Raw genomic sequence first — 24,545 nt, forward strand, 5'->3', positions numbered from 1 at the left:
ATAAGTTACACACTGTCTGAGCACTAATACAAGTTAATACAATAAGTTCAAAGATGTTGAATCATTATCTATTTAGAAATGTGTTTGTTGGCCTGGTGTCAAAACCTAATTTAAGGTTATGTGTGAGTTAAAAGTGAGATAAGAAACATTCCATTCTCACATAATTAACAGATGCCTTACAGTATACGTGAGTATTATACAAGTCAGAAACGAGAAGATACATTCCATTCTCTACAACTACTGTCGACTTCAAGAGATGACTTAATCACGAGTATTTGTTGGTTTTTTTAAACAAAGTGAACTATTCCAATTTTGAATATTACCATAATAGGGTTTCATATCATATTTTTAAATGTCAATATTTAAATGAAATCGACTCGTTATTAGTATCCTTGCACTCTGGGTGCCCTTGGTGTTCATCTTTGACACTGAGGTTTCACTAAAATGTTACATTCTGTTTTATTATGTTAAATATAATTATTAACAAATTGTGTCTTCACTTCTATTTCATAATAGACAAATTGCGTAAAACTAGTTATTTATCCTGACTTATTTGATTATTCTTTGTTAAGCACAAAGCAGAGCTATTCGAATAATATGATAATGATTATTGGTAAATCATTCAATTCTTATTGCATACGTAGGATATTCGGATTTCAATTAAATAGACCATTGAACGAGAAGGATACCTGATATCTTCACCATGAATGGTTTAAACAAGTTTTTAAGAACAAGTACGTTTTGAAACTTAAAAAAGTGCTTTAAAACTGGTCTCAACATGTAAAAAAAACAGTATATGGTATGTGTACATTATTGCCAAATATCGGCACATAGGTGTTGTAACTGGAGATCAAAAATGCTGTAAAGGTATGTATTTTTGCTGTTTAATAACTAATATAAATATATTACAATTTTTGACTTTTGGAATTTGTTATACACAATTATATAAGGATATATCTTCCATTTAAAGAGGTTTCCTTTCAAGACGAGTATGCACTTTGAATAAAATTGTATGTTATACAATATCGGTTATAATATTGTTGTCAAATAAATTTAATATTTACACCTGACCACTCGTCTATTAAAATAACGATGTGACACTGAAATAAACAGCTGTTTTATTTTTATTATTCTTCTTAACGATGAATTTATAAAAGTTGCAGAATTTGACATGTATCAGAGCTTTTCATGCCGCTTCCGCGTAAGTTATTAAGTTATTTTGTTTGGGTTATAATTATTATTTTTTTGTATGCTGGGAATGTTAAATTGAGTATATTATCAAAATTGACAAAAATACCAATACTGTTAAAATCCCCACTCATTTACCGCAAGTCATAAAATCACATTTTTTCTGAGTGTAAACGACTGATATTGGTCGAAATACATTGAGAGTAGGTCAGCAACTCCCATAATGTTGTAGCACTTTAGGTCCAACCCTTTTTCCATTTAACACTTTGTGAATTGTTATTTATTTGTAATTGTCAATTTGGAAATAAAATATGTTTAAACTGTTATAAAAAAGATGCCATGGTGAATTCGATCGCGATCTCAATAAGGGCTTTGTCTGATACCTCTACAATTAAAAGTCAATATTGATGAGCACTTGCATTACATTTCAATATCAATTTACACCAAGAACACATTCAACTGTATACAGTCAATTTATAGGAGATGTTACGTCTAACGACCCGCATATAAGTTTCAACCGAAATAAATACAATAATCTCGAGCTCGCTGTACAAAAACGTTATTCAATTTGAAGAGAATCTCGAAACAAGCTTTACACATTGGTTTCAAGTCAACGTAGTACCACTAGAATACAACTCCTAACAATCCTAGTATTGTCAAAAATGCAAACAAATGCATATTGATATAGCATATTGGAAACGCTTTGTCTTAAATGAAGTTTGACAAGCCCACTATTCATTGTCTATAAACCTGAAACCGAGGTATTTGAAAAGTGTAGATTATCATCATCCGATCATGAATAACGCAATCAAGTTTGGCATTAATGCGATAAAAGTGTATGCACAAGCATGAGTCCATATAACGTTTTCCTGCATTGATCAATATATTAAAGGGACCTGTTCACACTTTGGTAAATTGACAAAATTAATTATTTTCCAGATTAAATTTTGCAAATGTTCGTTGTAGTAACTTGCGAGGAAAAACGATACTGAACAATTACCACACTATAAACAATCGATTACATGCATCTTTTTACCATTATAAACCCTGACAATTATTGAGCATTTCAAACGCGAAACAATTGAATAATTTGGCAAGTTCTGTTGTTATAATTATATTTTTGTGACATAAAAACAGCTTTATAATAACACGGAGGGCTGAGTTTTCTTAGTGCCAGTCTTTGACTCCAATGGTCAGTGGTTCGAGCCCAGATGTGGATAACTGTTTCTTCTTTCTTTAATGTTATTTGGATACATGGAGCTATTTAGTTCCAATTATCAATTTATAGAACGTAATGACACATTTTAAACATGCAAAAAACTGTGAACAAGTCCTTTTAAGATGATCTTAAGAGTCAAAGATAATGTCTTACGGATGTAAAGCTTAGCTTTTTATGCATATTGACTTTGCGTAGTTGATGTTGACATAATCCCCCAGACAGAAACGTCCGAAAGCTAGTCTGAAAATGGAAACGGTAAAAATTGGAGCGTATTACGATTTATATCGATTATAATAAAACTTTTGCTATCAAAGTTACTATACGTGGATAACGGTAAGTTCTAAACGCATACAATTAATTTGTAGATACGTGTCATCAATATACAAACATGTTCTTTTAAGCATCTATCAATTATTCGGAGACGTTCCCAATAATGTGGTATGACCATGTTATGAAATATCGTTTCCTAAATCTTAAATCAATCTTTGCATTCCGCTCTGACATTTTTGTTTGAAAAAATAAATGTGATACATATTGTGATTGTATGCCTGTTTTATATTAAAATACGAACGAAGTTTCCGGTGTCTCAATCTTTATGAAGGAGATAACACTATCGGGATTTTATAAAGGTATGTTAACATTCCATAACTCGTAATCGGTTGCGGAACAAAATAAGCATCTACTGACACGGTATCAAACATAAATATGATTAATACGTTTTTAGTTAATGCATTATTTATAAGTGTCAATAATTAATTCAGAGAATACTAAGTCGTTTTAAATACATATTCTTATATTATTTCTGACAGAATGTGTGGAATTTTAATGGACATTTTTTTTACAGATTTTGGCATGTTTTAAAGTTTGTTTTTAAATGATTTCAATTGATAAATGTTAACATCGGAAGTAAATTATTCCAGTATTACAACACTTTAAGGACTAAAAAAAGAATAGACACCTAGGCTCGAATCACTGACCCTTGGAGTAAAAGTTGAGCGCTGAAATCAATTCGCCATCCGTGCTGCTGGAACGCTGTATGTATTTTATTTATAATATAAGCGATCGTCGTAATGTCACAAAATATAACGATAGCAGTCAAGATAACTTTTCAAATTATACAATCGTTTCGCGTTTGTAACAATTGATAATTTTTAGGTTTTTAAATCGTCAAAAGATGCATATAATGAATATTTTAGAGCATGATTTATGTTCAGTATTACTGTTTCCTTGCAAATAACATAACTAAAACATGTGACACTCTTTCTTTTTACTTTTATCAATTTGTCAAAACGTGGAAAGGTCCCTTAAACCGACATATTTACAAATAAATTACAATACTTTGATTTAAGTCTCATTTTACTTACTTATGAACGAATATCATCTTTATAAAGTATCAGTGTTATGATAGAAGTGTATATAAGTAACGGTAAATAAAAGGCTAAACAAAAAGAGAATGCAGGCATATAACGTCCATGTGCAACCACTCAACCACTCATCTGCCTCCCAATACAGTGTTTGTTAACCACAAACGATGTCAGTAACTTCAACTTTAACTTAATTTTATTAAATTAAACACAGTTAAACAGTTAAATATGTCAGGTGCAGTTTCAAAGGATCATCTATCAAAATGTCGTTAATGCGTCATTTTCACTATCGCAAACCTCAAACAAAATCAATCGCATATCACCCTTGATAGTACTAGTAATTTACTAAATCGATTTTGAATGTAAAACTGATAACACTATTTGCACGAGCATTATTTTACATCCAGCTGTCTGTAAACTGCGCACAGACGAACTAAATCTGAGATTGGGTAGCTATTAATCAGTTACTGAGTTATTTTGTTGGGTATATTATTACTGCGGAGCTATACATTTTCAGGGTGTGGTTTAAAATAATGTATTTTAAATGGCTTTCAATCGTAAACCCATATAACATATTTCAAATTAAAGATATCTGTTTGTTTATTATAATATTAAAGTTCTTTCTTGTTCAATATTGCTCCACAACAATAACCTTCCATCGCCGAAAACATGGACATGTTACAGTAATATCGTTGACATCTATAACGTTTCGTAATGGCAAATTATTCTTTTAAAATTCATAACTATTTATTGTCAGTATTGGATTTATTATTTTTTATTTGAATTAAATCCTTACAACGCGTTTTAAAATGATTTTAATCAATATATGCAAACAATTTGATTTCAAACGTATTTAAATTATTTCTTTTTTGCAAAATGATGTTTGTGGAAAAGACAACATGACAAAACACAAACGGAGGAACATTTTTTTACAATTAGAATCTACGTATTGTATTATTTGTGCAACTTATACATTAGTTTAATCTATAAGTATGGCTACGCCTCTTAGCTTTTATATTTCCATTAACTTTATCAAACTGCCTATCCATAAATCTTCTGTCAGGTTAGCGACGTGAAATACTTCCTTTCCGTGAGCATGTTTGTCATAATGAACTCGTAAACTAAAGAGAAATAGTACATGTGTCGTGACAAAAAGGAGAATAATTGCTTATGGGTGTAAATAGTTATACTTGTAGTACAGGTATGTTTAAACCCTAAACAATTGGCATGCAATCAAATAGTTCTTTATGCATTTAAATGGAATACGCACTACAACGTAAATATTTAAACAATGCGTGAGAATACTATTCAGACGGTTCAATGTACAATTGCACGTTAATGTTATCCTATTTTGGTAAACTCTTCTAAGTGTAACTTCATAACGTGTTTGTTAACATGAAATATTAATTGGAAAAAAAAATCACAATTGATTAGTTAAACATAAAAGTTACAGCTGGATTATAAGTTTGGTCAAAGTTATGCATTTGAGGCATATATCAATAAATGGAAAATGATCGTTATGCATCTTTCGTGGCATTAAGGTATTTCACAATCAATGTAGTTTGTTTTTTAACAATTAACTATAACTCCTGGAAGTAATTAAGATATAAACATGAACAACGCATATATTGAGATACACATTATACTTTGGATGTATTAAAAGTTGCAAGTCGTATTGCATTATGGAACTTGTTAAATTTGTATATATGTTGGTGATAAAATTAATACATATTGATATATTATCGCTCAAATGATTTTAAGCCTGGATAAAAGCAACTACGGAAAAATAATGATGTGCTTTCAGTGTAATTAACGACTATTTTTTCAAGTGTATACGGTAAATTAACCAATAGGTATTTGATTGTCCATTCATGCATACATGATTTCTTTATTTCATTTTTTACATAACATTCAACAAATTCTGTTCTAAAGTTATAAATATAACAGTTTTCGTTGATAATTAAATTTGCTGGTTTGATAAGTGATTGTGTTTTTCTGTTTATTGGCTCTTATCAGGAGATTTATAGTAGTAATATAGCGATCCCGTGCTCGTATAATAAAAAACGATGTACACTCGTCTGATATAAAATTGCATGGATAAAAAAACGAGGCAGTTTTACATTTACCTAGCTAGATGTTAAGAGTTTATCATTGCTTATGTGTTCTTAAAACATAGTCTTGAAATTGCTTCGCGCCAATACGTTTTGATAAATTAATAAGGGTTCTAGATCAAACATAATAGTTCTGATAATAAATTACTAGTTAAGCAAATATCACGCCGTATGAGTATATATAAAACGTACGTCCTTTTTCAGTGCCTACTTGAATCGTCTTAGGTAACAACAGACTTCTTCAACAAAATGCATCAGTCGATAATTAGTATACTCACGGGCTGTTTGTGTGTTTGTACCGTAACTATTTCAACCTCAACCTCATCGACGACTGCTACTTCTAGTACACCATGGACATCGGCTGCATCTTCACTTGAGACATTATCTGGATCTGAACTACCAACGAGTACTACTCAATCAGTTATTGGTTCTATAACGCCTACAAATACATTGCCATCAACATCGACCGCGGATCCAACGTCTAAAGTGGAAACTACGTCCGATGTTCTAACTCCAACGATAATTCACACACCGACAACGACCCAGCTTTCGACTGGGACTGCAGAAATGGCAACTGTCAAAGATACAACGAATACTGAAACGAGCGTTAATCCCACGACACATTTAGAAACAAGCACAAGTCTTACATCTGATACAGAAGCGGCCGTTATTCCTACGATTATTTCAGAAGCGACCACTACAGAAACGTTCGTAACTCCTACGATCAATTTAGAGACGACAACTCGTCTCACGACTAATACAGACACGAGCGCTACTCATACGATACATTCAGAAACAACAATGCCAGACACGGAAACGGTACCTACGGCTTACACAGGAACGACAGAAAGTAATACAACCTATTCAGATACTACGAATCAAACTACGACTAAAACAGAATCAACCACAATTTCTACGATTTATTCGACTAACAAACAAACGACCGCAAGTCCTCCTACAGCAAACACAAACACGACCGACACTCTTACGATAAATTCAGAAACAACCACAGGTCCTACGACCGAAGCAATAATGTATAATATGACAATTCTGCACACCACCACGGTACCAACAGTGATCACAGGAACGACAGATATTCATACGACCAATACAGATACAACCACTGAAACTACGACTTATACAGAAACGACCGTTACTCGGATTAAAACAGAAACAATAACAACTGTAGATCGTTCAACATCGACACAACCAGTAATAACAACGCCATCAAGTATGTCGCCAAGTGTAACATCGATGTCAATTGGACCGTCAAGTACAACAGCTATATTTGGTACTGATTTAAAGTCGTCAATAAATTAAAGTGTCTTAACAAAAGTAACATGTAAAATAAGTACCATTCTAATTTATTTATTACACATTTGTTGACACATTTTGCTTCTCGAGTATGTTCAATAACAGTAATAAAATAATATAATATGTTTTACCTAATTGAATACTATATTTACATAAACATTTATTTTACTTTTTAGAATGTTATAATGTAACAGAACTGTTTAATGGAAACGTAACTATTTCGGCTGATGGCAAATTCGCGATATACACGTGTCATGATGGATATAGGTTGAACGGCAGCGAACTACGCACTTGTGCTAATGGTACTTGGAGTGGATATGATCCGAGCTGTTTGGAAAGTATGATGATGTTTAATGAATTTCTATTTTACTAAATGGTCTCAAGTTACGGGATTTATTACTCATTTTAAGTTGTGAGCGTTAGCTCACACTAATGAAGAGACGCAGTTTTGCAAGACAGTTTGCTTGTAACTACGCTAGGAACGATAACTGCAAGTCAGTCTGCTGTTTGTTAAGCTATGAACGATTACCACTGCCTTTCGTCACTACCTGCAGTAAAATTGTGCAGACGACGAATGTTAGAAGCGTCTGCTATACCACTGCAGTGTGTATTTAATCAATAGTGTTTAACAGCTTGTAAGACGATATTGGCCAGTCTATTGTTTATCATTGAAATCTGTACATATTGGCTGCTTTCAGAGAAAACGGGGCTTAATGCGTGTCAAATAAAATTAGCATGTATACACTGATTAGCCGGTGCAATGCGCACAAGCTAATCAAGGACGACCATTTCTGATTTTATGGTGTTTTTCGTTTAAAGACAGTTTCTGGTACTGGAATGAAAATTAAATCATATGCATTAAGCCCTTTTCCCAAAATGAAGCTTAAATTATCTATTTAATTATTAATGATTTGAGAAAAAAACGCATCTCAACCTGTGCTTTAAGACACACTCTTTATTAATGTGAATGGGCTGTGTTCATTTCAAACTTGCGATATAAAAGCTATAACATAATTTTGAAAACTGAGTTGCGTCTAAGATTATACAACAGCGAACAACTTCAGTGCCTTCAGCGCTTTGATTAACACTTGTATCGAAAACCTTTGCAAGTAAATGTCCAATTAGTAAAACTTACGGCTTTCCATAGCATCAAGAAAGATCCGGAGTAGAATTTTTCTAAATAAAAATTCACAATGTTTTAAGCATATTTAATTGTTTTAATTTAACTTACGTTTGAAAGTCGGCATTTAATTAACAAGCATAATCTTCGTTCATATGTAAAAAAGCTGACTTTACTTTATTTAAGTTTTTAGCAGCTTGCTCCGGGATCATTATGTTTATATAATTTGTAAATTGGAGTCTTAAGCACCTACATAACATTCTATAAATGAAGAACGTTAATTTATGTGTTTTTTTTTCAGATTGTAAAATACCATTAACCTTTGCAAATGGAAACGTTAGTTTGTCGGCTTCAAATACTAGTGCCACTTTCACGTGTATACCGGGATTCGTTTTGAACGGAAGCAGCCAGATGACATGCGGCGATGGCAACTGGAGCGCAGCTATACCAACTTGCCACAGAAAAGGTATAGTGATTCTGTTTTCAAAAGATGATTTTAAATAAACGTCGTAGTTCTTTTTGTGCATATTGAATGTGGTGATGTTAAAACACGTTTATTTCCTTTTTAAGTTAGTTCCAATAACTATGTTGATATCAGTACATACATAGAGATCACTTGGTAATTGGGAAATGCAGATACATTTAAATAGCGATAAGAAATATAAAATCACGAGCTTTGGCAAATGGATGTAGTTTTCGTTCAGAGAAAAACAACTTATCCGTGTCCAACATTTAATTATACCATGATTTTCCAATTATGTGTGCAAACAAAAGAAATGGATGAATACAACATGTAACCATCAAATGTCGTTATTGAAAGAAACAAATTGACGTTACAAATTTTGGTTGTATCCACAGTTTAAAAACATTCACATTTAAACAGATTGGTGTTAACTACTTAATGCGGGGATTATAAAGTAATAAAAATATTTTGTAGTTTGTGGAAATCTCACTGACCCAGAAAACGGACGTTTGATCCAAAATGGATTGTTATATGAATCGATGGTCAATTATACGTGTAATAACGGATACTACATAGTTGGCACATGGACACGGACATGCCTAGAATCTGGACTTTGGAGTGGTCAGACGCCGAGGTGTGCAAAAGGTACACGAATACATTAATTGCTACATTAATGACAATATGAGCATTAATAATTATAATGACGAGCAGTATCAATATCATGGACATATGCTTGCTGTCTGTAGTGGACAACACATACCTTCATTGTTCTTGTTCTAAAAGGTTGTCTAGTTTGAACATATTCGAGGTAGGTAAAAGGAATGTAAATTTATGCTTGAAATAAAGAAAATTATCATATACAGTTTTTGTTTGTTATATAACGTACATAGCAAGCACTATGCCTGTGTCATAGTGTACAGTTTGTGCTTTGTATTTCTTGCGTGTGCTTAGATTGTAACGCCTTCTTTTATACCTCACGATAAAATATGACATTTCTGCAGTAAAAGAACAGCAGTGAAAAGAACAAATTGTTATTTTCACCGATGAAAAGAACACATTTTCGGAACTCCTTTTTCTATTCTTAGATTATCATAAATAATTGTATATACATTTTCTATGATCACGAGTCAATTAAAATCAACATTCCAACGAATTCAACGAATCTTATTTTTTATTTTATGCTTTTTCACCGTTGATTTACATTGTAAAAGCGTTTAACTGGAGAATTTCGCTGGTATAATGACGTCATTTCGTCACACTTGAAATGTATTGACGCACGCCACGGGAGAAACTCCGAGAAAGGGTAACTTTTCAGCGAAAGGGAAACAGCTGTTACTTATTTTATTGAAAAAGGGGCATAACAGAAACAGAAAATTTGTTCATGTCAGTGTAAGATCGTTTGATATTTCACTCGTGATCATAGAAAAATAATGCGCCACTCGTGAAAATATATTTTCTATGATCACTCGTGAAATAACTAACGATCTTACACGGACATGAACAAATATCCTCTATATCTTTAACAAATTCGCTCCCAAACAATCAACCATATTAAGAAATTGCAATTCGTTGAATACAACAATATTGCATCGTATAAACTATCAATGTTTCATGCATATATGCAATCATTGTCTGAAATTTTTGGCTTTCTGTGGAGTTTATAATGTACTGATTATTTATGCAGTTGCTGTATCGACATGTACGTGCAAATATTACACGGATATTTGGGGCGTTATTTGGTACGAATCCCTGTGTGGTCAAACTCAGTGGTCACAGTGTCCAAAAGGAAGTTCAGGTATTTCATATTGTTATGAAAATTATTCTTCAATATCAGAGGGGGTTATTACGTTATAGTCAAGATGGCGACGTCCATGCCGAGACTGTTATTTTTCGCCGTTGTAAATCCTTTATTTCTTTTGTTAAATTTTAAAATAACTCTCACTTTCCAGCCATATAAGTAAAACGGTGATAAGTGTTTATTTCATTTTAAAATTCGTTTTATATATCGACTTTACTCGCCGCAAATTTTCTTAGTTGAGCTGTAATTAGGTCATCCTGCTAAGAAAGTTTGCAGGGAGTAAAGTCGAAATCTAGAGCGAATATTAATACGATATAAACGCTAGTAACTATCTTGCTGATATGGCTGGAAAGTGAGCGGCATTAAAAAAAATAATACAAGTAATAAAGGGGATAGAACGGCTTAAAAAATACTTGCCTCGGCATGGACGTCGCCATCTTGACTATAACATGATTACCCCTTGTGATTAATAAAATTCAGTCGCTATTTTCGTTTTGTCCTTTCTAATATGGTTTTGAAACAATTGCAGTGTAAACTGTGATAAAGCTAAACTTAACAAAGTTATTTAGTCCGCTATGTTTTAGTATATATTAAATTGACCGTTTCATAGCAATGACACTGATGTTAATTAATAATGAGATTGTTGTTGGGTTTTGGTACGTTTTGCCATGAAAAGCTTCGGACTTTTGTCCATTGCCCTTATTTCAAGGCTATCGGCTATAAATTAAGGTCTATCTCGTGGAGATGTCTTGGTCGTCTCAACATTTTGATATCATTTTCATGTCTTATTATATTTTTCAACCTAGATGTTCATTTTTTACCGTGTTGCCCGTCAAAAATAACCGTCATAAAGCCGTAGGTTGGAAACGCCTTGCTTTATAACTTATCAGCTCAGTTTTCTATTACTTTCAGTTTTTATAGAATAATTTATATCGACATGATCCAATTGCCATTTCATATAACTTATTTTGTGATTTCTTATATGATGTTATAATTTGCAGGGAATTACACCAGACAATGTGACAGCAAAGGTGTTTGGGTTAACTTTAATAACACCTGTATACGGGAGGCGATTAGTAACATTGCAAAAACGGTACGATAGAACATACTGTAAACATTTCAAATCCCGATCATATAATAAGTGTACTGCTTTATAGAGAAAATTCAATTCTTAATATCTAAGAAAGTAATCCAATATTTTCTGTCTATAGTGAAGTGCATGTGGTTTCGAATATTTATCGTATAAATTCATCTTAACAATGATTGTGACTTATAAAAGTATAAAATGGACATTTGCATTAATGCAATAATATATAAAAAAAATAATTACGAATACTAATTGATGAAACTATATCCCACTTAAATACCATAGATGAGATTACAACTAGCCCACCGATAAACTCCAATTATTACATACAGAAAATGAATTAAGTTCGTCATTTATAATTAAAGAGCTCACGACACTTCGTGTAAATATTTATAGTTGTTCATGCACTTATTAAAACACACGTACAACCCAAAATGTCAAAATCCATCAACATGTACGATCTAATGTGTTCTTTAACAATGTATGTAATATGCAAATTTGCAATATTGAACCGTCAAATTATTTAATATTTGTAATTAGCCTTGTGCTCTCATACAGTGATTTAAGCTGTATGCTTTTTGCGCTTTGCACACGCGTCGAGATAATTTTAGAGTGACATAAAACAATTCGACGTGTGAATAATTGTAAACTATGAGTGATCTTTATAAAAGTAAAAATACAAACCTTTACCGTTACAAATACCATGTGAATTCTGGTATTGAATAATTGTAGCTGAATGAACTGAACGCAACAAATGCGAACTCAAGTGCCATTGTCAACGTGTTAATTACAATGACGGCAGCGACAACTGTAAATACCACCACATCTGAAAAACTAACAGGAGGAGAAGTTTCAAAATTAGCCGACTCGTTATCAAAAGTTGCAGACATCTTGAAATCCAGTACCGGAACGGTGAATATAACAACAAGCATGACCAAAGTAAGAAAATCTTATTTTTGGTATGGTGAACATTATATAATGATATATAAATATACACAAAAATGAGATTGTGAATCTGTTAATGGCCATTTTCTTTTGCTGTTTTTTTTAAGGTGGACATTTATAAAAAATGGCAAATTTGTAACTTCCTAATTTTCCTTCACAAATTATAATCAGCGTTAAGATATTCACACAACACATTTTATTGCCTTTAAGAATTGCATCTTGTAATGCAAGGAAAAACACTTTGAGTCTTTAAATAAAAGCAGTCTTAAAATATAAGCATTTAAATAAGGAATACATCTGTTTATCCTCAAGAGTCGAATTTAAGTGAAAGCTCAATTGTGTTTTCTATTTTGTATTATTTTCCTGTTATAATACGTAAGATCTAGTCCAGTTTAAAAACATACTTGGAAGAAGTTATACAAACATACAACAAATATTTAGTCAATTCTTATCAACTCATGGTTGCTTTAGTTCTTTTCTAACTGAAATGTATATCAATATTGCTATAATTTAGTATTTGTTGTCATTATTAAGGATTTTCTAACATCAACGAGCAACCTGTTGGAGGAAAAAGATACATGGAAAACAATGAAAGAATCGGTAAAACTGTTAAATGAATTTTAAGCTACGTTACATATAGGAACTAGTACTTAACAATATCAACGAAGTATTGAAGACAGAGTGTTCTCCGAATGCGCATACAAAACAACATCTGTACAATACAAAGCAGACGCGAAAACAATAATGACGAAAGTGACAATATAAGGTTTAAGGCAATAACAGCTGGCGTCAACTAGGTTACATTTGGTTAATACATCCAACTTCATAAAGCAAATTATAAGCTAACATACGATCAAATTATGGAAGAATGAATAACTCAATTGTAGCACTAAATATAGTTGCAAATCAAATAACGTAATTACATATTACGTTTATAACAATGTTAAAAATATTTCATTCAATGCCACCGTGTCTTATTATTAGTTTCAGTGACCAAATAAATTAATTATTTAAAAAAATATAAGCACAACGTTAGAAACACGTTAATACAAATTATAATCTGCGCGTAATTAACAGTGACGATTTGCTTGCAGGGTACAAATGATGGCGGCAAAATTTTGAAAGCAGTAGACACATTGACGGACGTACTGAGAAAAAGCTTTGAAGCCGATTCTACAATAAATAAGACCTTTTCAACCACAAATATTGCAATTGAATTACTTAATATGACAGGTAATAAAGCAATTCAATTTCCCGGCGGAGTTTTCGCAGATACACTGGATTGGGGTGGCGAAAGAACGAAAACTGCAATAACTTTTCAACCGAGTAGTTTTAATGGTACGCATATTTTTTATTTAAGCTTATTTCTCAATATATACCAACATATTATTTTCCGGACAAACGGCTTTTTTCTTTTATGTCCATTAATAATAAACATATAATGTACGGTGTCTTATAAGCAAACCGAAATTTGTACTTAAATAGACAGTAGAGTTGAGATCGATATTCCAGTATACTGAATGATTATGAGTCGAGTCCTACTATACTTGGCTACAATTGAAATGTTTTATTGATGTTAATGATATATATTTTTTGAGACAGTTTGTATTTGATAACCATATTGTTGATATTTTTTTTTATTACGACAATCAATTTTCTGCCATACGAACGCAAATAATAAGAGATTGATAATATAATAAATAAAATATATTTAAGAATAATATAATGTATTGTAATTGTGCCTTGACGTCATTCCCTGTCTGATTATTCTACTTTTATATAATTAATATCTCGTTAATATTTATCTTTACCCTGACTCAATTAATGTATTGCATAGAGATGATGGTTTGTTTTATTTTGAACTTGACAGCTTCATTTGCAACTGGCGTCCTTTATCGAAACATGTCCGACATTTTGCCGACTCACTCTTCAAAGTAAGTTTTTTTATAACAACTCAGATTTTAAAACGTGTGCTACACTCGCAAATATGCAGCTTTATTTCAAATGTATATACAAAACTCAAAACGATATTCTTCGGTCGCAAATTTTCTTCAATTGTATATTACGTTGTATTTATAGTGACTCAATCTACACTGAAATCCGTGGACAGGTTGTGGCGTTTTCGGTGTCTGATACAAGTGTTAATTTGACGAAAAATATTACCATACAGATTGAACATTTTTCGGTAACTGTCTTTCTTTGCCTTTAAACATTGCAAAATTCATCAAAGTCATCTTAATTATTTCACTTCTACGTTTGTATTTCTACCCGGCTGTTTAATTCCGCTGCTAAATATTGCGGGATTCCAAGTGCCCGCCCTTCCGACCATCTCTGTCGCACGTAACTCAAACACTATCGTGAATGGAGGCATGGGCATACTAATCACTATGTTATTTTCAAGAGTTGAATATTGTTTAATGTTTGCAATCAGCATTTAAACTTTCGCACTACCTTATGTGATATTTGTATGAAATGAGCACCATGACGGTCTTATTTTTATCTTAATATAAATATCATTATTGTGATATTTTTAAAATTTTAGTCGCTAAATAAGCATAAAGTTTAACTTTATGAACAGTCGTGAGCATGATAATTTATGCTCCTGGATATTTCAGAGCAGTTATAATTGATTGTAGCTGAGTTTTATTGCAACCAGCAGTAACTAAGAAAATCTGTGCCGTGCGGACTCGTGTGTAGTTTTCACGCGAATTGTTGTATTTAAGTCTTATGTTTCAAAATTGCTGTAAGATTTTTTGACACCGCCTTGTGATTTTAACACTTTTTAATTTCATCGATGACTAATCTTTGGTGTTATTTTTGTTTATTTGCAAATATGGTGTAAAAAAAGCCAAACAAAAACTAATGAATTATTTATTGTCATATTTACACTTATGTCGTGCCTATAACATATATATATCTGAATGCTTGTATTATGTTTATGTTTCAGCCATCATATACAAACCCGCAATGTAGTTTTTGGAATGAACAATCAAGGTTGTTACTTTTTTCACTCTTAAGCAAACATGTTAACACATTAAAACCTGTAAATAAATCTATGTTGCTCTGACTTAAGATGTGTATTTTATTATATTTATATTAATCATATCTTTATTAGCAAAGCAAGTAGAAAGGCTTTACGTTCTAACATACTTTCTACTGTCAAACTTTTATCTTAAAAGAGTCATGTTTATTATAATACATAACTTTTGAAGTAAAATATATCGTGTAATGAGACAAATTACATATTGTTTATATATGCAGATTTTCTTAAAATATTTGAACCAAAATTATATTTTAAATATGCACAGCGACCTAGACAGCGATTGTTTTGTCCAATTGGGAAAAATACCAGCCAAATTGGGACACATGTGCGCGAAATTCGCGTCTCAATATTAAGAAATCGGTATTTTTGATTTTTTTGCTCCTAAATACTTCAAAATTTATAACTATGTGTTGTCAAGTTGTCAATATTATATTAACTTAGGTTCAAGCCATAGAGCTGCATATGGAAACTAATTTAATGTTGCATTTTACTTAAAAAGATAATACTATTTTTGTTAAACCTTCAATTGGGAATATTTTTGACAGCCATTGGGAAATTTGTAGTTTTTTTCTTATAGTAAAAAATTACGTTTTCCGGTTCTATATAAAGAAGGAAAAAATCGCTGCCTAGTTCCACAGATATCTAATTTTACGTTTTTGTTGTGGCGTCGTGTCGATTATTAAAATGTGTGTGATACGATATTTTATTTTAAGAATCAATATTTGTAATCTTAAACAATAATTCATTGATTGAAGTGGAAGTGGACAATGGTCAACACTGGGGTGCTTCTTTGTCAATTCGACGGCAAACCTCACAACATGCGAATGTAACCACTTAACCAACTTTGCAGTTTTAATGAGCCCATTTGTAGAGGTATATATTTTGATAGGATTGCATGTCTGTTTGATGCAGTGACAATTAACCATTTCGTTTGATATCCAATGTTTGTTATTGAACTTTCATTTGGCAGTAATACAGATGTTATGTGCTCAAATTTAAAGACTTGATATCGAGTTATTTCTTTAAAATCATTTTATATAATGTATCGATTTCTTTCGAAGTAATTTTATATCAACACAGTCTTGACCAATCATGGCCTCACATTTTATAAAATTCTACATGTGTTTACTCAAAGTTTAACTGTTAGCGTTGGTCGTTCAGGTTGACAATATTCTTCCGTTAAGACTGGTTTCCATCATCGGCATAAGTGTCTCCATTTTTGGCCTACTACTGACGGTGTTACTTCATGCGTGTCTTTGGAGGTACGAGTCGCTTCATTAACTACGTTATCCATATGTTTGTTTGTTTTTATTTTCTTGCACTTTTACAGTTAATCAGCTGTGTTTTTTTCAGTCTTCGTACCTGTGCTACGCCGCACTTGTACACCGCATTTCCTGTCGATAACAACTTTTAAAAAAGAACAACATAACATTATGCAAATATGCAATCATTTAACATCATGCCTTTCAAAAAGGTATCATGCTAGTTTAAATTGTAATTGATATAATTTACTGAAGCTCATCATTGTTTGAACGAAAGTATAAGCACACCTAAATCTATACACAATGTTTACAAGTATGTTTTGATTTACATTGATATTGCCAAATATATTAAAAGAAATTCTACAAATTTGAAGTTTAAGTTGCACTTAACATTTTGCCACTATATTGATTATTGTCTTTCAGACAGGTGAAAAACAACAGATCGTCCCTTCTAATAAATTTGTGTGTTGCCTTATTGTGTGCGTATATTGTTTTTCTTTCTGGAGTGGATAGAACGGAAAGTAAGGTGAGCTGTGGATTGTATACTTTAATTCAATGAACAATATGATAAGAGCTAAAATGTCCGAAATAACATTCAACATTAAACGTTTGGTTCAGATTTACCAAATTTGTGAACATTTCCTTTGTTGAAGTAAATCTGCGCAGTTAACAATAGGACATATTCTTTGTTAAAATAAATCACGTTGTGTGTTTGATTTATTTCTATTAGTTGTATCTTTTCCATTAAGTGTTAGTTAAATTCTGATTTAATGAGTTCAGACGTATTCCTTTATGTTCATTGTGTTATCGTGGCATTCTTGAATGTACATGATACTTATTTCTATAGTTTAGTGTAAAGCTATGTACATATAGGCATTCTGTGCTGCTGTCGCTTCTTTACTCCACTACATATACTTGGTGGTATTTTGTCTTATGCTGGTGGAAGGGATCGAGATAGTGATCACTGTAGTCTATGTCTTTGCCACCAAGTCAAGGGCTAGACCAATGATTATTCTGGCATGGGGTAAGTTTAATGCATTTCACAACGTATCTCAATTTTTTCTAACAACCATTTAATTCATACATTTTAGCAGAATGAATTACTTTTGGAACAATGATATCATATTTACCGTCGATATTCCCATTTAATGCATAACTGATACTTGATTATACCAATTTGGGTATTACAGCTATTCCGGCCGTAATAGTTGGAATAAGTTTGGGAGTGACGAAGACAAAGGGGTATGGAAACGAAAACTTGTAAGTATATTTTGAGCTTTTTGGGAATAACATGGTATCAAACTACTCAATAATTGATACATTTTGGTAACTTTATATTATTGTTTAAAATTAAATGTTTAAAAGTCAGATTTTGTACAGCAGGGTTATTATGATGTCTGGTCAGTAAAAACGGCTTGATGTTTGTCCTTTTCAGTTGTTGGTTGTCTATAAAAGATGGCGTGATTTGGGCTTTTGTTGGGCCAACTCTACTTATAATTCTGGTATGCAGTTGATTAACATATGTTCTCATTACGTCTAATATGAAATTCTTTGATTTTTATTCTGATCTGTTATTGTGTACTTTCTGTCGCAGTATTCTCCTTCACGTTTTATTCTAATAGAACATAAGATGACCTACTTAATACCGTTACATCACAAGTGGATCAGAAAATGCTTTCGTCTCTTTACAAAACTATTCAACACAAAACAAGGCAACCTATATGATTACACAAAAATCCAAAACAAGTTTGTATGACATACATTTTCAATTACACTTTCAGCTGAATGTTGGAAGCTTAGTCATTGTGCTGAGGAAACTGTTTACAATGAAAGCCATGGAAAATAAGAACTTCAAAGACAAGATCCTGTATGAAAAAAAAACTTCTTATTTGCGCATTGTTATGCATTTAATTACACACCTTTCTAATTTGAAGACACACGTGTATTTGTTATGTTTTACTTTATAAATAAGAATGAGCTTACTTCGCATGGAATATGATACTTTTTTAAAATATCTAATGTACTTGTTTTCTTGACGTCATGAAATTTTGTTATATAATTATTAATTCCAGCTTTAGCACTTTGCATAGTGCAGTGACCTCAGTTTTAATCATGTTTATGTTTAGTGGTTTTCTTTATGTTCATACATGATTCCCTATAATACTGTTTAAAGGTAAATAGAATTGCTCACTTAACCATGTGTGAAATGTTCTTTATATTTCCTGAAATGTTTTGTCTCATAGCACCAGTGTGCGGTCCCTGTGTGTGCTGGTACCATTGATTGGCGTGTCCTGGATACTCGGTATCTTTTACGTCAACGAAAACCTCGCCGTCATGCAATACGTTTTTGCCGTTTGTAATGGCTTACAGGTTACAAATCATTCTCACAACATAATATTGATGTATCCGTGCATACGGTTTTTACGTAACAATATCTTGCGCAAAACGGTTATTATCCGCGTTCTTATTTCCTTGCACAAGACTTAAGGTTCCGTTCTGTTATTAAGCACTAATTATTGTAATCTAAACCATAACAGTGTATAGAACCATGTATCATGCTTTACACGGAAAATATATCGGTTCATTTAAGGAACTCGTTTACCAGCGATATTATAAATAAAAATTAAAACAATATTAAAACTCATTATATTAGTATATAAATAGACCACAATGTCGACTTGCGTCTACTGCTGTAGCTGAATGTAAGCATGATCAGTATGATCATATTAAGTTTAAAAAAAAGTTGACAGAATTTCACAGTAAGCTATGTTTTAAAATGACGTCTACTGCAATTGCGATGTGCTTGTTTTCGTTGACATATAGTAATAAGACCTAGAATGTTATGTTTATTGCAGGGCTTCTGTATTTTCCTGATCCACTGCGTCTTTAACCCAAAGGTATAATCAAATTAACACAAACTAATATTATGCACAGACAAATATTGTAATACCGAATAAAACAAGATTTCTCTTTTGATAGAGTTTCTGAAGTTTCATTTATTGATGTAGGGCTTATACTCGAGTTTGTATATTGCATAGAATATCTTATAATAAACAATTATCGATCTATATTTTCTCACCTAACGTCAACAATCAAGATTCGAAAATTTGAATTTAAAACAATCCAATTGTTTGAACAGTAAAAACAAACGAAAAAAAAACAAAAACATTATTCTGCTTTTATATATTTTATTTTCAATACAGAGTTCCGTTGCCGGAAATTATTTTAATCCATTTGTTTATTCTAATGAACCTCTGCTTTGTATGCTTAGCTTCTTGATTGGTTAACCATAGTTGACGTTTTCCAGATGAGAGTGGCATTATGCATCCGGTATCGTCGATTTAAATCCGAAGCCGTAAGTTATTTTACAACTATTGTTGCTTTATAGTTATTGACAACATGTGTTACTGTGTAATGTAAACGCTTATCAAGAGATATTTTTCAATTGTGAAATGGAGTTGTTGTGATTATTTTGCATTAGTCATTGAACTTGTGATGAATACAACGTTATAATTATTAAGTTCACATGTGGAATATAACACGAGCATGTTAATGTTGTTATGTTACTTCTCATTCGTGTTTATGCATGATTGTCTTTAATTATTCTTAATACACCGTTACAACTAATATGTTCCTTACTTTCACTCATTGACACACTGTGCCATTCTCGACAAATATTTACCATGTACCGCCCAGACATGAAATAACTTTTGAACTACAGAGCTATGGTCCAGAAAACCTTATGTGCGCATGTCTAACAATATTGTTTACCGGTCGAGAGTTTGCTATGTTTATGTAATACCATGTTGTTTTGCCTCAAAATAAAAAATAAAATTATGTTTAACTTTGCAGGACACAAAAGACTCCAGACATAAACGATCCAATGCCAGTAAGTTGCTTAAAAGCATTCAAAGTTGCCATAAAAATGCATATCAGTCAATCGTTTGCCTTTGGTTGTTTTCAACATTTTTAACTTGCATGTTCTAAATATCACAATGCACCCTTTAAAATACAATTGTCTGTATCGAATGCCGTGCAAAATTTTCGTTACCGTTATCTTATAACGCGTTTTGTATTTTTGCAGCGAGTAACAGTACCCCTGACTGGAGAAATTTGGTAAGAATCAGTACTGAAATGAACTGAACCAGCAATTTCACATAACAATACGCATTCAGATGTATAATTCTCCGACCTTATATAAAAATCCGACATAATACGTAAACAGAACACGAATTCCTTGCAAGATATACACATGAAACATTTATGTCAAAGCTTTTTGAACGGCTTATCGTAGTGGCCGTCTAATCAATCCTCGATGCAATTGGTTGTGTGATTGATGAAAAATGAAGGGCAAAATATCTATTCAGTATTTGCAAGCAAAGACAAACCTTACGTGTGTCACTTAACGGAACCGTACAAACCGCACAGTTATTGCTCTATTTTCATCGGTTATGTTTACATTTATTAGTAATGAAACACATTAAAAACAACTATTTACTCATATATAGGCATAGGTTGTGATCAAAATTGCAATTAAATGAAATGTATGATCATGTTGGATAGCGTAACAATAACTAAGTGTTGGTATTCCAGTACGTTGTCATATTATTTGCTGTCTGTTTTTACATTGCGTTTACCAGTTAATTTCTAAACACCTATTCGCAGATTCTTGAAACCTCGTCATATGAAACCATTAATGCATCTACCGAAATTGGAAAGATTAAGCGGCCTAATGTGGATTATAAGCCTTCGTCCAGTGAGGACAACGGTTACCATGACGATAATGCGGTCGGATACACATCGTTGGGTATGAGTAATGATGGATACACAGCGTATACGGGCTACAATAGACACGCTAAACATTTTTCGGACAAAAGAAAGGCCGGATACCTCGAATATAGGAATTACACTTCAACAGAACTTTAAAACTGTTCGTATGCACCATGCATGGTATTTTTGGAGCCAATGATCGAATATTGGTTGTTTTGTGTTGCACGAAAGTTGTTATAATAAGTTTTAATAAAAATAATTTAAGACGATATATATAAACAAGAGTGTATTAAGTTTTATGCTTTTAAGTTGTCATATCGTTAAGTTTTCGTTATTAGTAATGATATGAATGAACTTACATCTTAACGTGTTTGGGGTTTCTATCTTTGTTACGAGTTTGCCTTGTTAATTATAACCTGTGTTTTGTACGACATTGTTTTCTTCACATGTTAGTTTGTGTGTTTCAATAATAAAGAATACAGAGGTTATTTAGTTGAACACTTTGTACATACTATCATAAATTTTGCACCTAAAAACTACTCGTAAATGAACGAATACGAACAGTCTTTGCTTTATCGCCTTCTGTATTTTTAAAAATTTTGGTTTGACTGTTAATATAAACATTGCTTTCATAAATGAAAATAGGATGACAACTTTCATTTAGTATTCATTTGTTTCCATTAGAATTGCAGCTACTAAATGTCATCAATATCACAACGTTAACGTTTCACATCTAAGGACTATCTAAAATGTTTCGAGGTTTTATTGTATTTAAGTTCATTTAGATCTGTTTCTCTTAACAATGTTTAAAACGTCTAAACATGTACATATTCAACTGATTTAAATATACATTAACGGTGTTGCTGTGCTTTGCACCGGCTAGTGATGACGGCGAAACTTTTTTTATGCGACTTAAGGATGGCAACACAAACTAGGCTGTTGCTTATAAAAGCTACTCAATGTTGTAGCACACATTGCCTCGGTGCTATATTTAAACATTAAGATTTATTTGCTTTATTAATTATTTTGTATATAAAGAATCGTACATGATAATTAAAGTCTACACTTAATACATGTAATATATTCTATTTCATAAAAAATTACATATTACATAACATGACATAGCTAGCCTCCAAACAGGTTTAAATTCCAAATGCTTTGAATTGACCGTTCCATAGATATGATCCCAGGTTTTTTCTGTAATTAAATTGTATTCAGAATGGAATTAAATGTATACACCTTTCTTTGACCCATAACACTAGTGCATTATTTATTATTTGAAATATACATGCTATAATAAAAGTAGAATTAATAGTAGATGTTTACTTGTTTAGAAGCCTATACAATAATATTAAAATTGAACAAATGATCACAACATATGTGTTATTATTATATTTATGAAGCTTTGTATAAATAAAAGTGTTTGTAAGTTCAATTATGTATGAAAGTTTTATAATTGTACTATTATAGCACTAACAAAACAAACGATTTAACATTTTTATACGTTTAAACTTACGTGTGTGTATCAAACCTGGTTTGCTTTGTATATATTACATTCTAATTCATTGATTTTCATGCTTTAAATCAAATGGAAGAACTGTTTCAGATGTTTGTCAACGATAAAATTTGGCAGAATGACTCTTATCAAAAGATTTAAAAAACCAATACAGCACTTATGCAATTCACTGCTTAGATACAATCGAACCATTATAAAGTTATTTAAAACAACGTCTAACTTACGTACAGTTAGGGTGACATAAATGCAAGATATATTTGGGCCGTGCCAGGCTAGCAGGAATACCAGCCCAACCGTATAACTTACGTCGTGACGAGTCAATACACTTTTTATTTTTTCACCCTATACTTCCGAGTATGCAGCTGTATGTGTCTGATATAAGTATAGGAAAATAGTACGGATGAACCGCTTAGATTCTGAATGTTTACAAGTGGATTCAACGATTGTTGTTATTAAACTTATAAACGGGAAGAAAAAGCAAGCAAAATAACGCCTAATTTGAATATTTATGACATCTCGACTTTTCAGTTGTTGTTTATGTGTTATTAAATACATCTATGAAATTTCATCGCTACCAAATGTGCAATTTTATTTTATTTCTTTATCATGACATATGATACTGTTACAACACTGATTATCTAAGAAGTCCACCCAAACATGTCGAACACACTTTATATTTCAGCCTCACGTGGAGAGTTTGCACATAGTGAAACTGAAAACCATTGTGCAACAAAATGTATGAGATCGTAATTGTCATAGGTGTACTTTTGTCATTCTGTATGTTTTTCTGCCAAAATTGGTCATACATCACATACTTCTTCTCCAATATCATCACCAACATTGTCTTCAACTTGAACAGGACATTCTGTCACGGTTTCATCACCAACACCAGGATGAACGTCTTCTGCAGCACAGACAACACACAAGCCGACAATATACTACTTATTTAGTCACAACAAAAACGTTCTTGACGAAATAGTAAAATAAACTCTATTACCCATTATGTTGTGCACATTATGCTCTTTCCGTATATTTCGACCAGACATCGTTGGCAGACTATCATACATCCGTAAATTGGTTGTTACTGAACGGGTGCCCATGACAGTACTCCGATCATTATGGCGATAATAGCCTAAATGGCTAATTGTTCACTTGCACCTTCGTGTTTTGTTCTATGGTCATTTTTGACCGACAATTGACGACATGGTTACTCGATTTAATTTAACGGGTGCAACAGTTTGCAAACATGTGTTCTGTACATTCATTTGTTTTTCAAATCGTCAATTCCAATCTCTCTCTGTAGTAGAACATCTCTTTTTGTAATAAAACACAATGTTAATAAGGT

The 24,545-nt window shown here is 32.2% G+C and overlaps 1 protein-coding gene across 8 annotated transcripts; it reads left to right on the forward strand.

Annotated features, from left to right (window-relative positions):
* The first annotated feature begins 677 nt into the window (after positions 1-677).
* Positions 678-22,172, forward strand: LOC127854308 (adhesion G protein-coupled receptor L3-like). 8 transcript variants are annotated; one of them, XM_052389405.1, is made up of 26 exons: positions 678-867; positions 6,087-7,173; positions 7,373-7,534; positions 8,618-8,782; positions 9,254-9,424; positions 10,464-10,574; positions 11,579-11,670; positions 12,397-12,603; positions 13,144-13,209; positions 13,704-13,947; positions 14,480-14,543; positions 14,689-14,794; positions 15,557-15,603; positions 16,408-16,525; positions 16,814-16,914; positions 17,338-17,440; positions 17,788-17,938; positions 18,105-18,174; positions 18,350-18,416; positions 18,696-18,781; positions 19,158-19,284; positions 19,770-19,811; positions 20,222-20,269; positions 20,767-20,803; positions 20,999-21,030; positions 21,580-22,172. In XM_052389405.1, the coding sequence occupies exons 2-26, from the start codon at positions 6,132-6,134 to the stop codon at positions 21,838-21,840; spliced, it is 3,720 nt and encodes a 1,239-aa protein (XP_052245365.1). In that variant the 5' UTR covers positions 678-867; positions 6,087-6,131; the 3' UTR covers positions 21,841-22,172. The 8 variants fall into 8 exon arrangements, with proteins under 8 accessions (XP_052245365.1, XP_052245368.1, XP_052245366.1 ...); XM_052389408.1 differs by lacking the exon at positions 678-867 and adding an exon at positions 2,623-2,662; XM_052389406.1 differs by lacking the exon at positions 678-867 and adding an exon at positions 2,639-2,740.
* Positions 22,173-24,545: the final 2,373 nt, after the last annotated feature.

This window comes from Dreissena polymorpha, chromosome 12 (genome assembly GCF_020536995.1).
Source record: "Dreissena polymorpha isolate Duluth1 chromosome 12, UMN_Dpol_1.0, whole genome shotgun sequence".
Lineage (NCBI taxonomy): Eukaryota > Metazoa > Mollusca > Bivalvia > Myida > Dreissenidae > Dreissena > Dreissena polymorpha.

What these genes read in the sequence shown, in the direction of transcription:
- LOC127854308 (XM_052389405.1), top strand. Translation starts at nt 6,132, where the DNA reads ATGCATCAGTCGATAATTAGTATACTCACGGGCTGTTTGTGTGTTTGT. An exon ending in TACAGATTGAACATTTTTCG is followed by an intron (nt 14,795 to 15,556) that starts GTAACTGTCTTT and finishes TTTATGTTTCAG; the next exon opens with CCATCATATACAAACCCGCA. An exon ending in CAACTCTACTTATAATTCTG is followed by an intron (nt 18,417 to 18,695) that starts GTATGCAGTTGA and finishes TTACACTTTCAG; the next exon opens with CTGAATGTTGGAAGCTTAGT.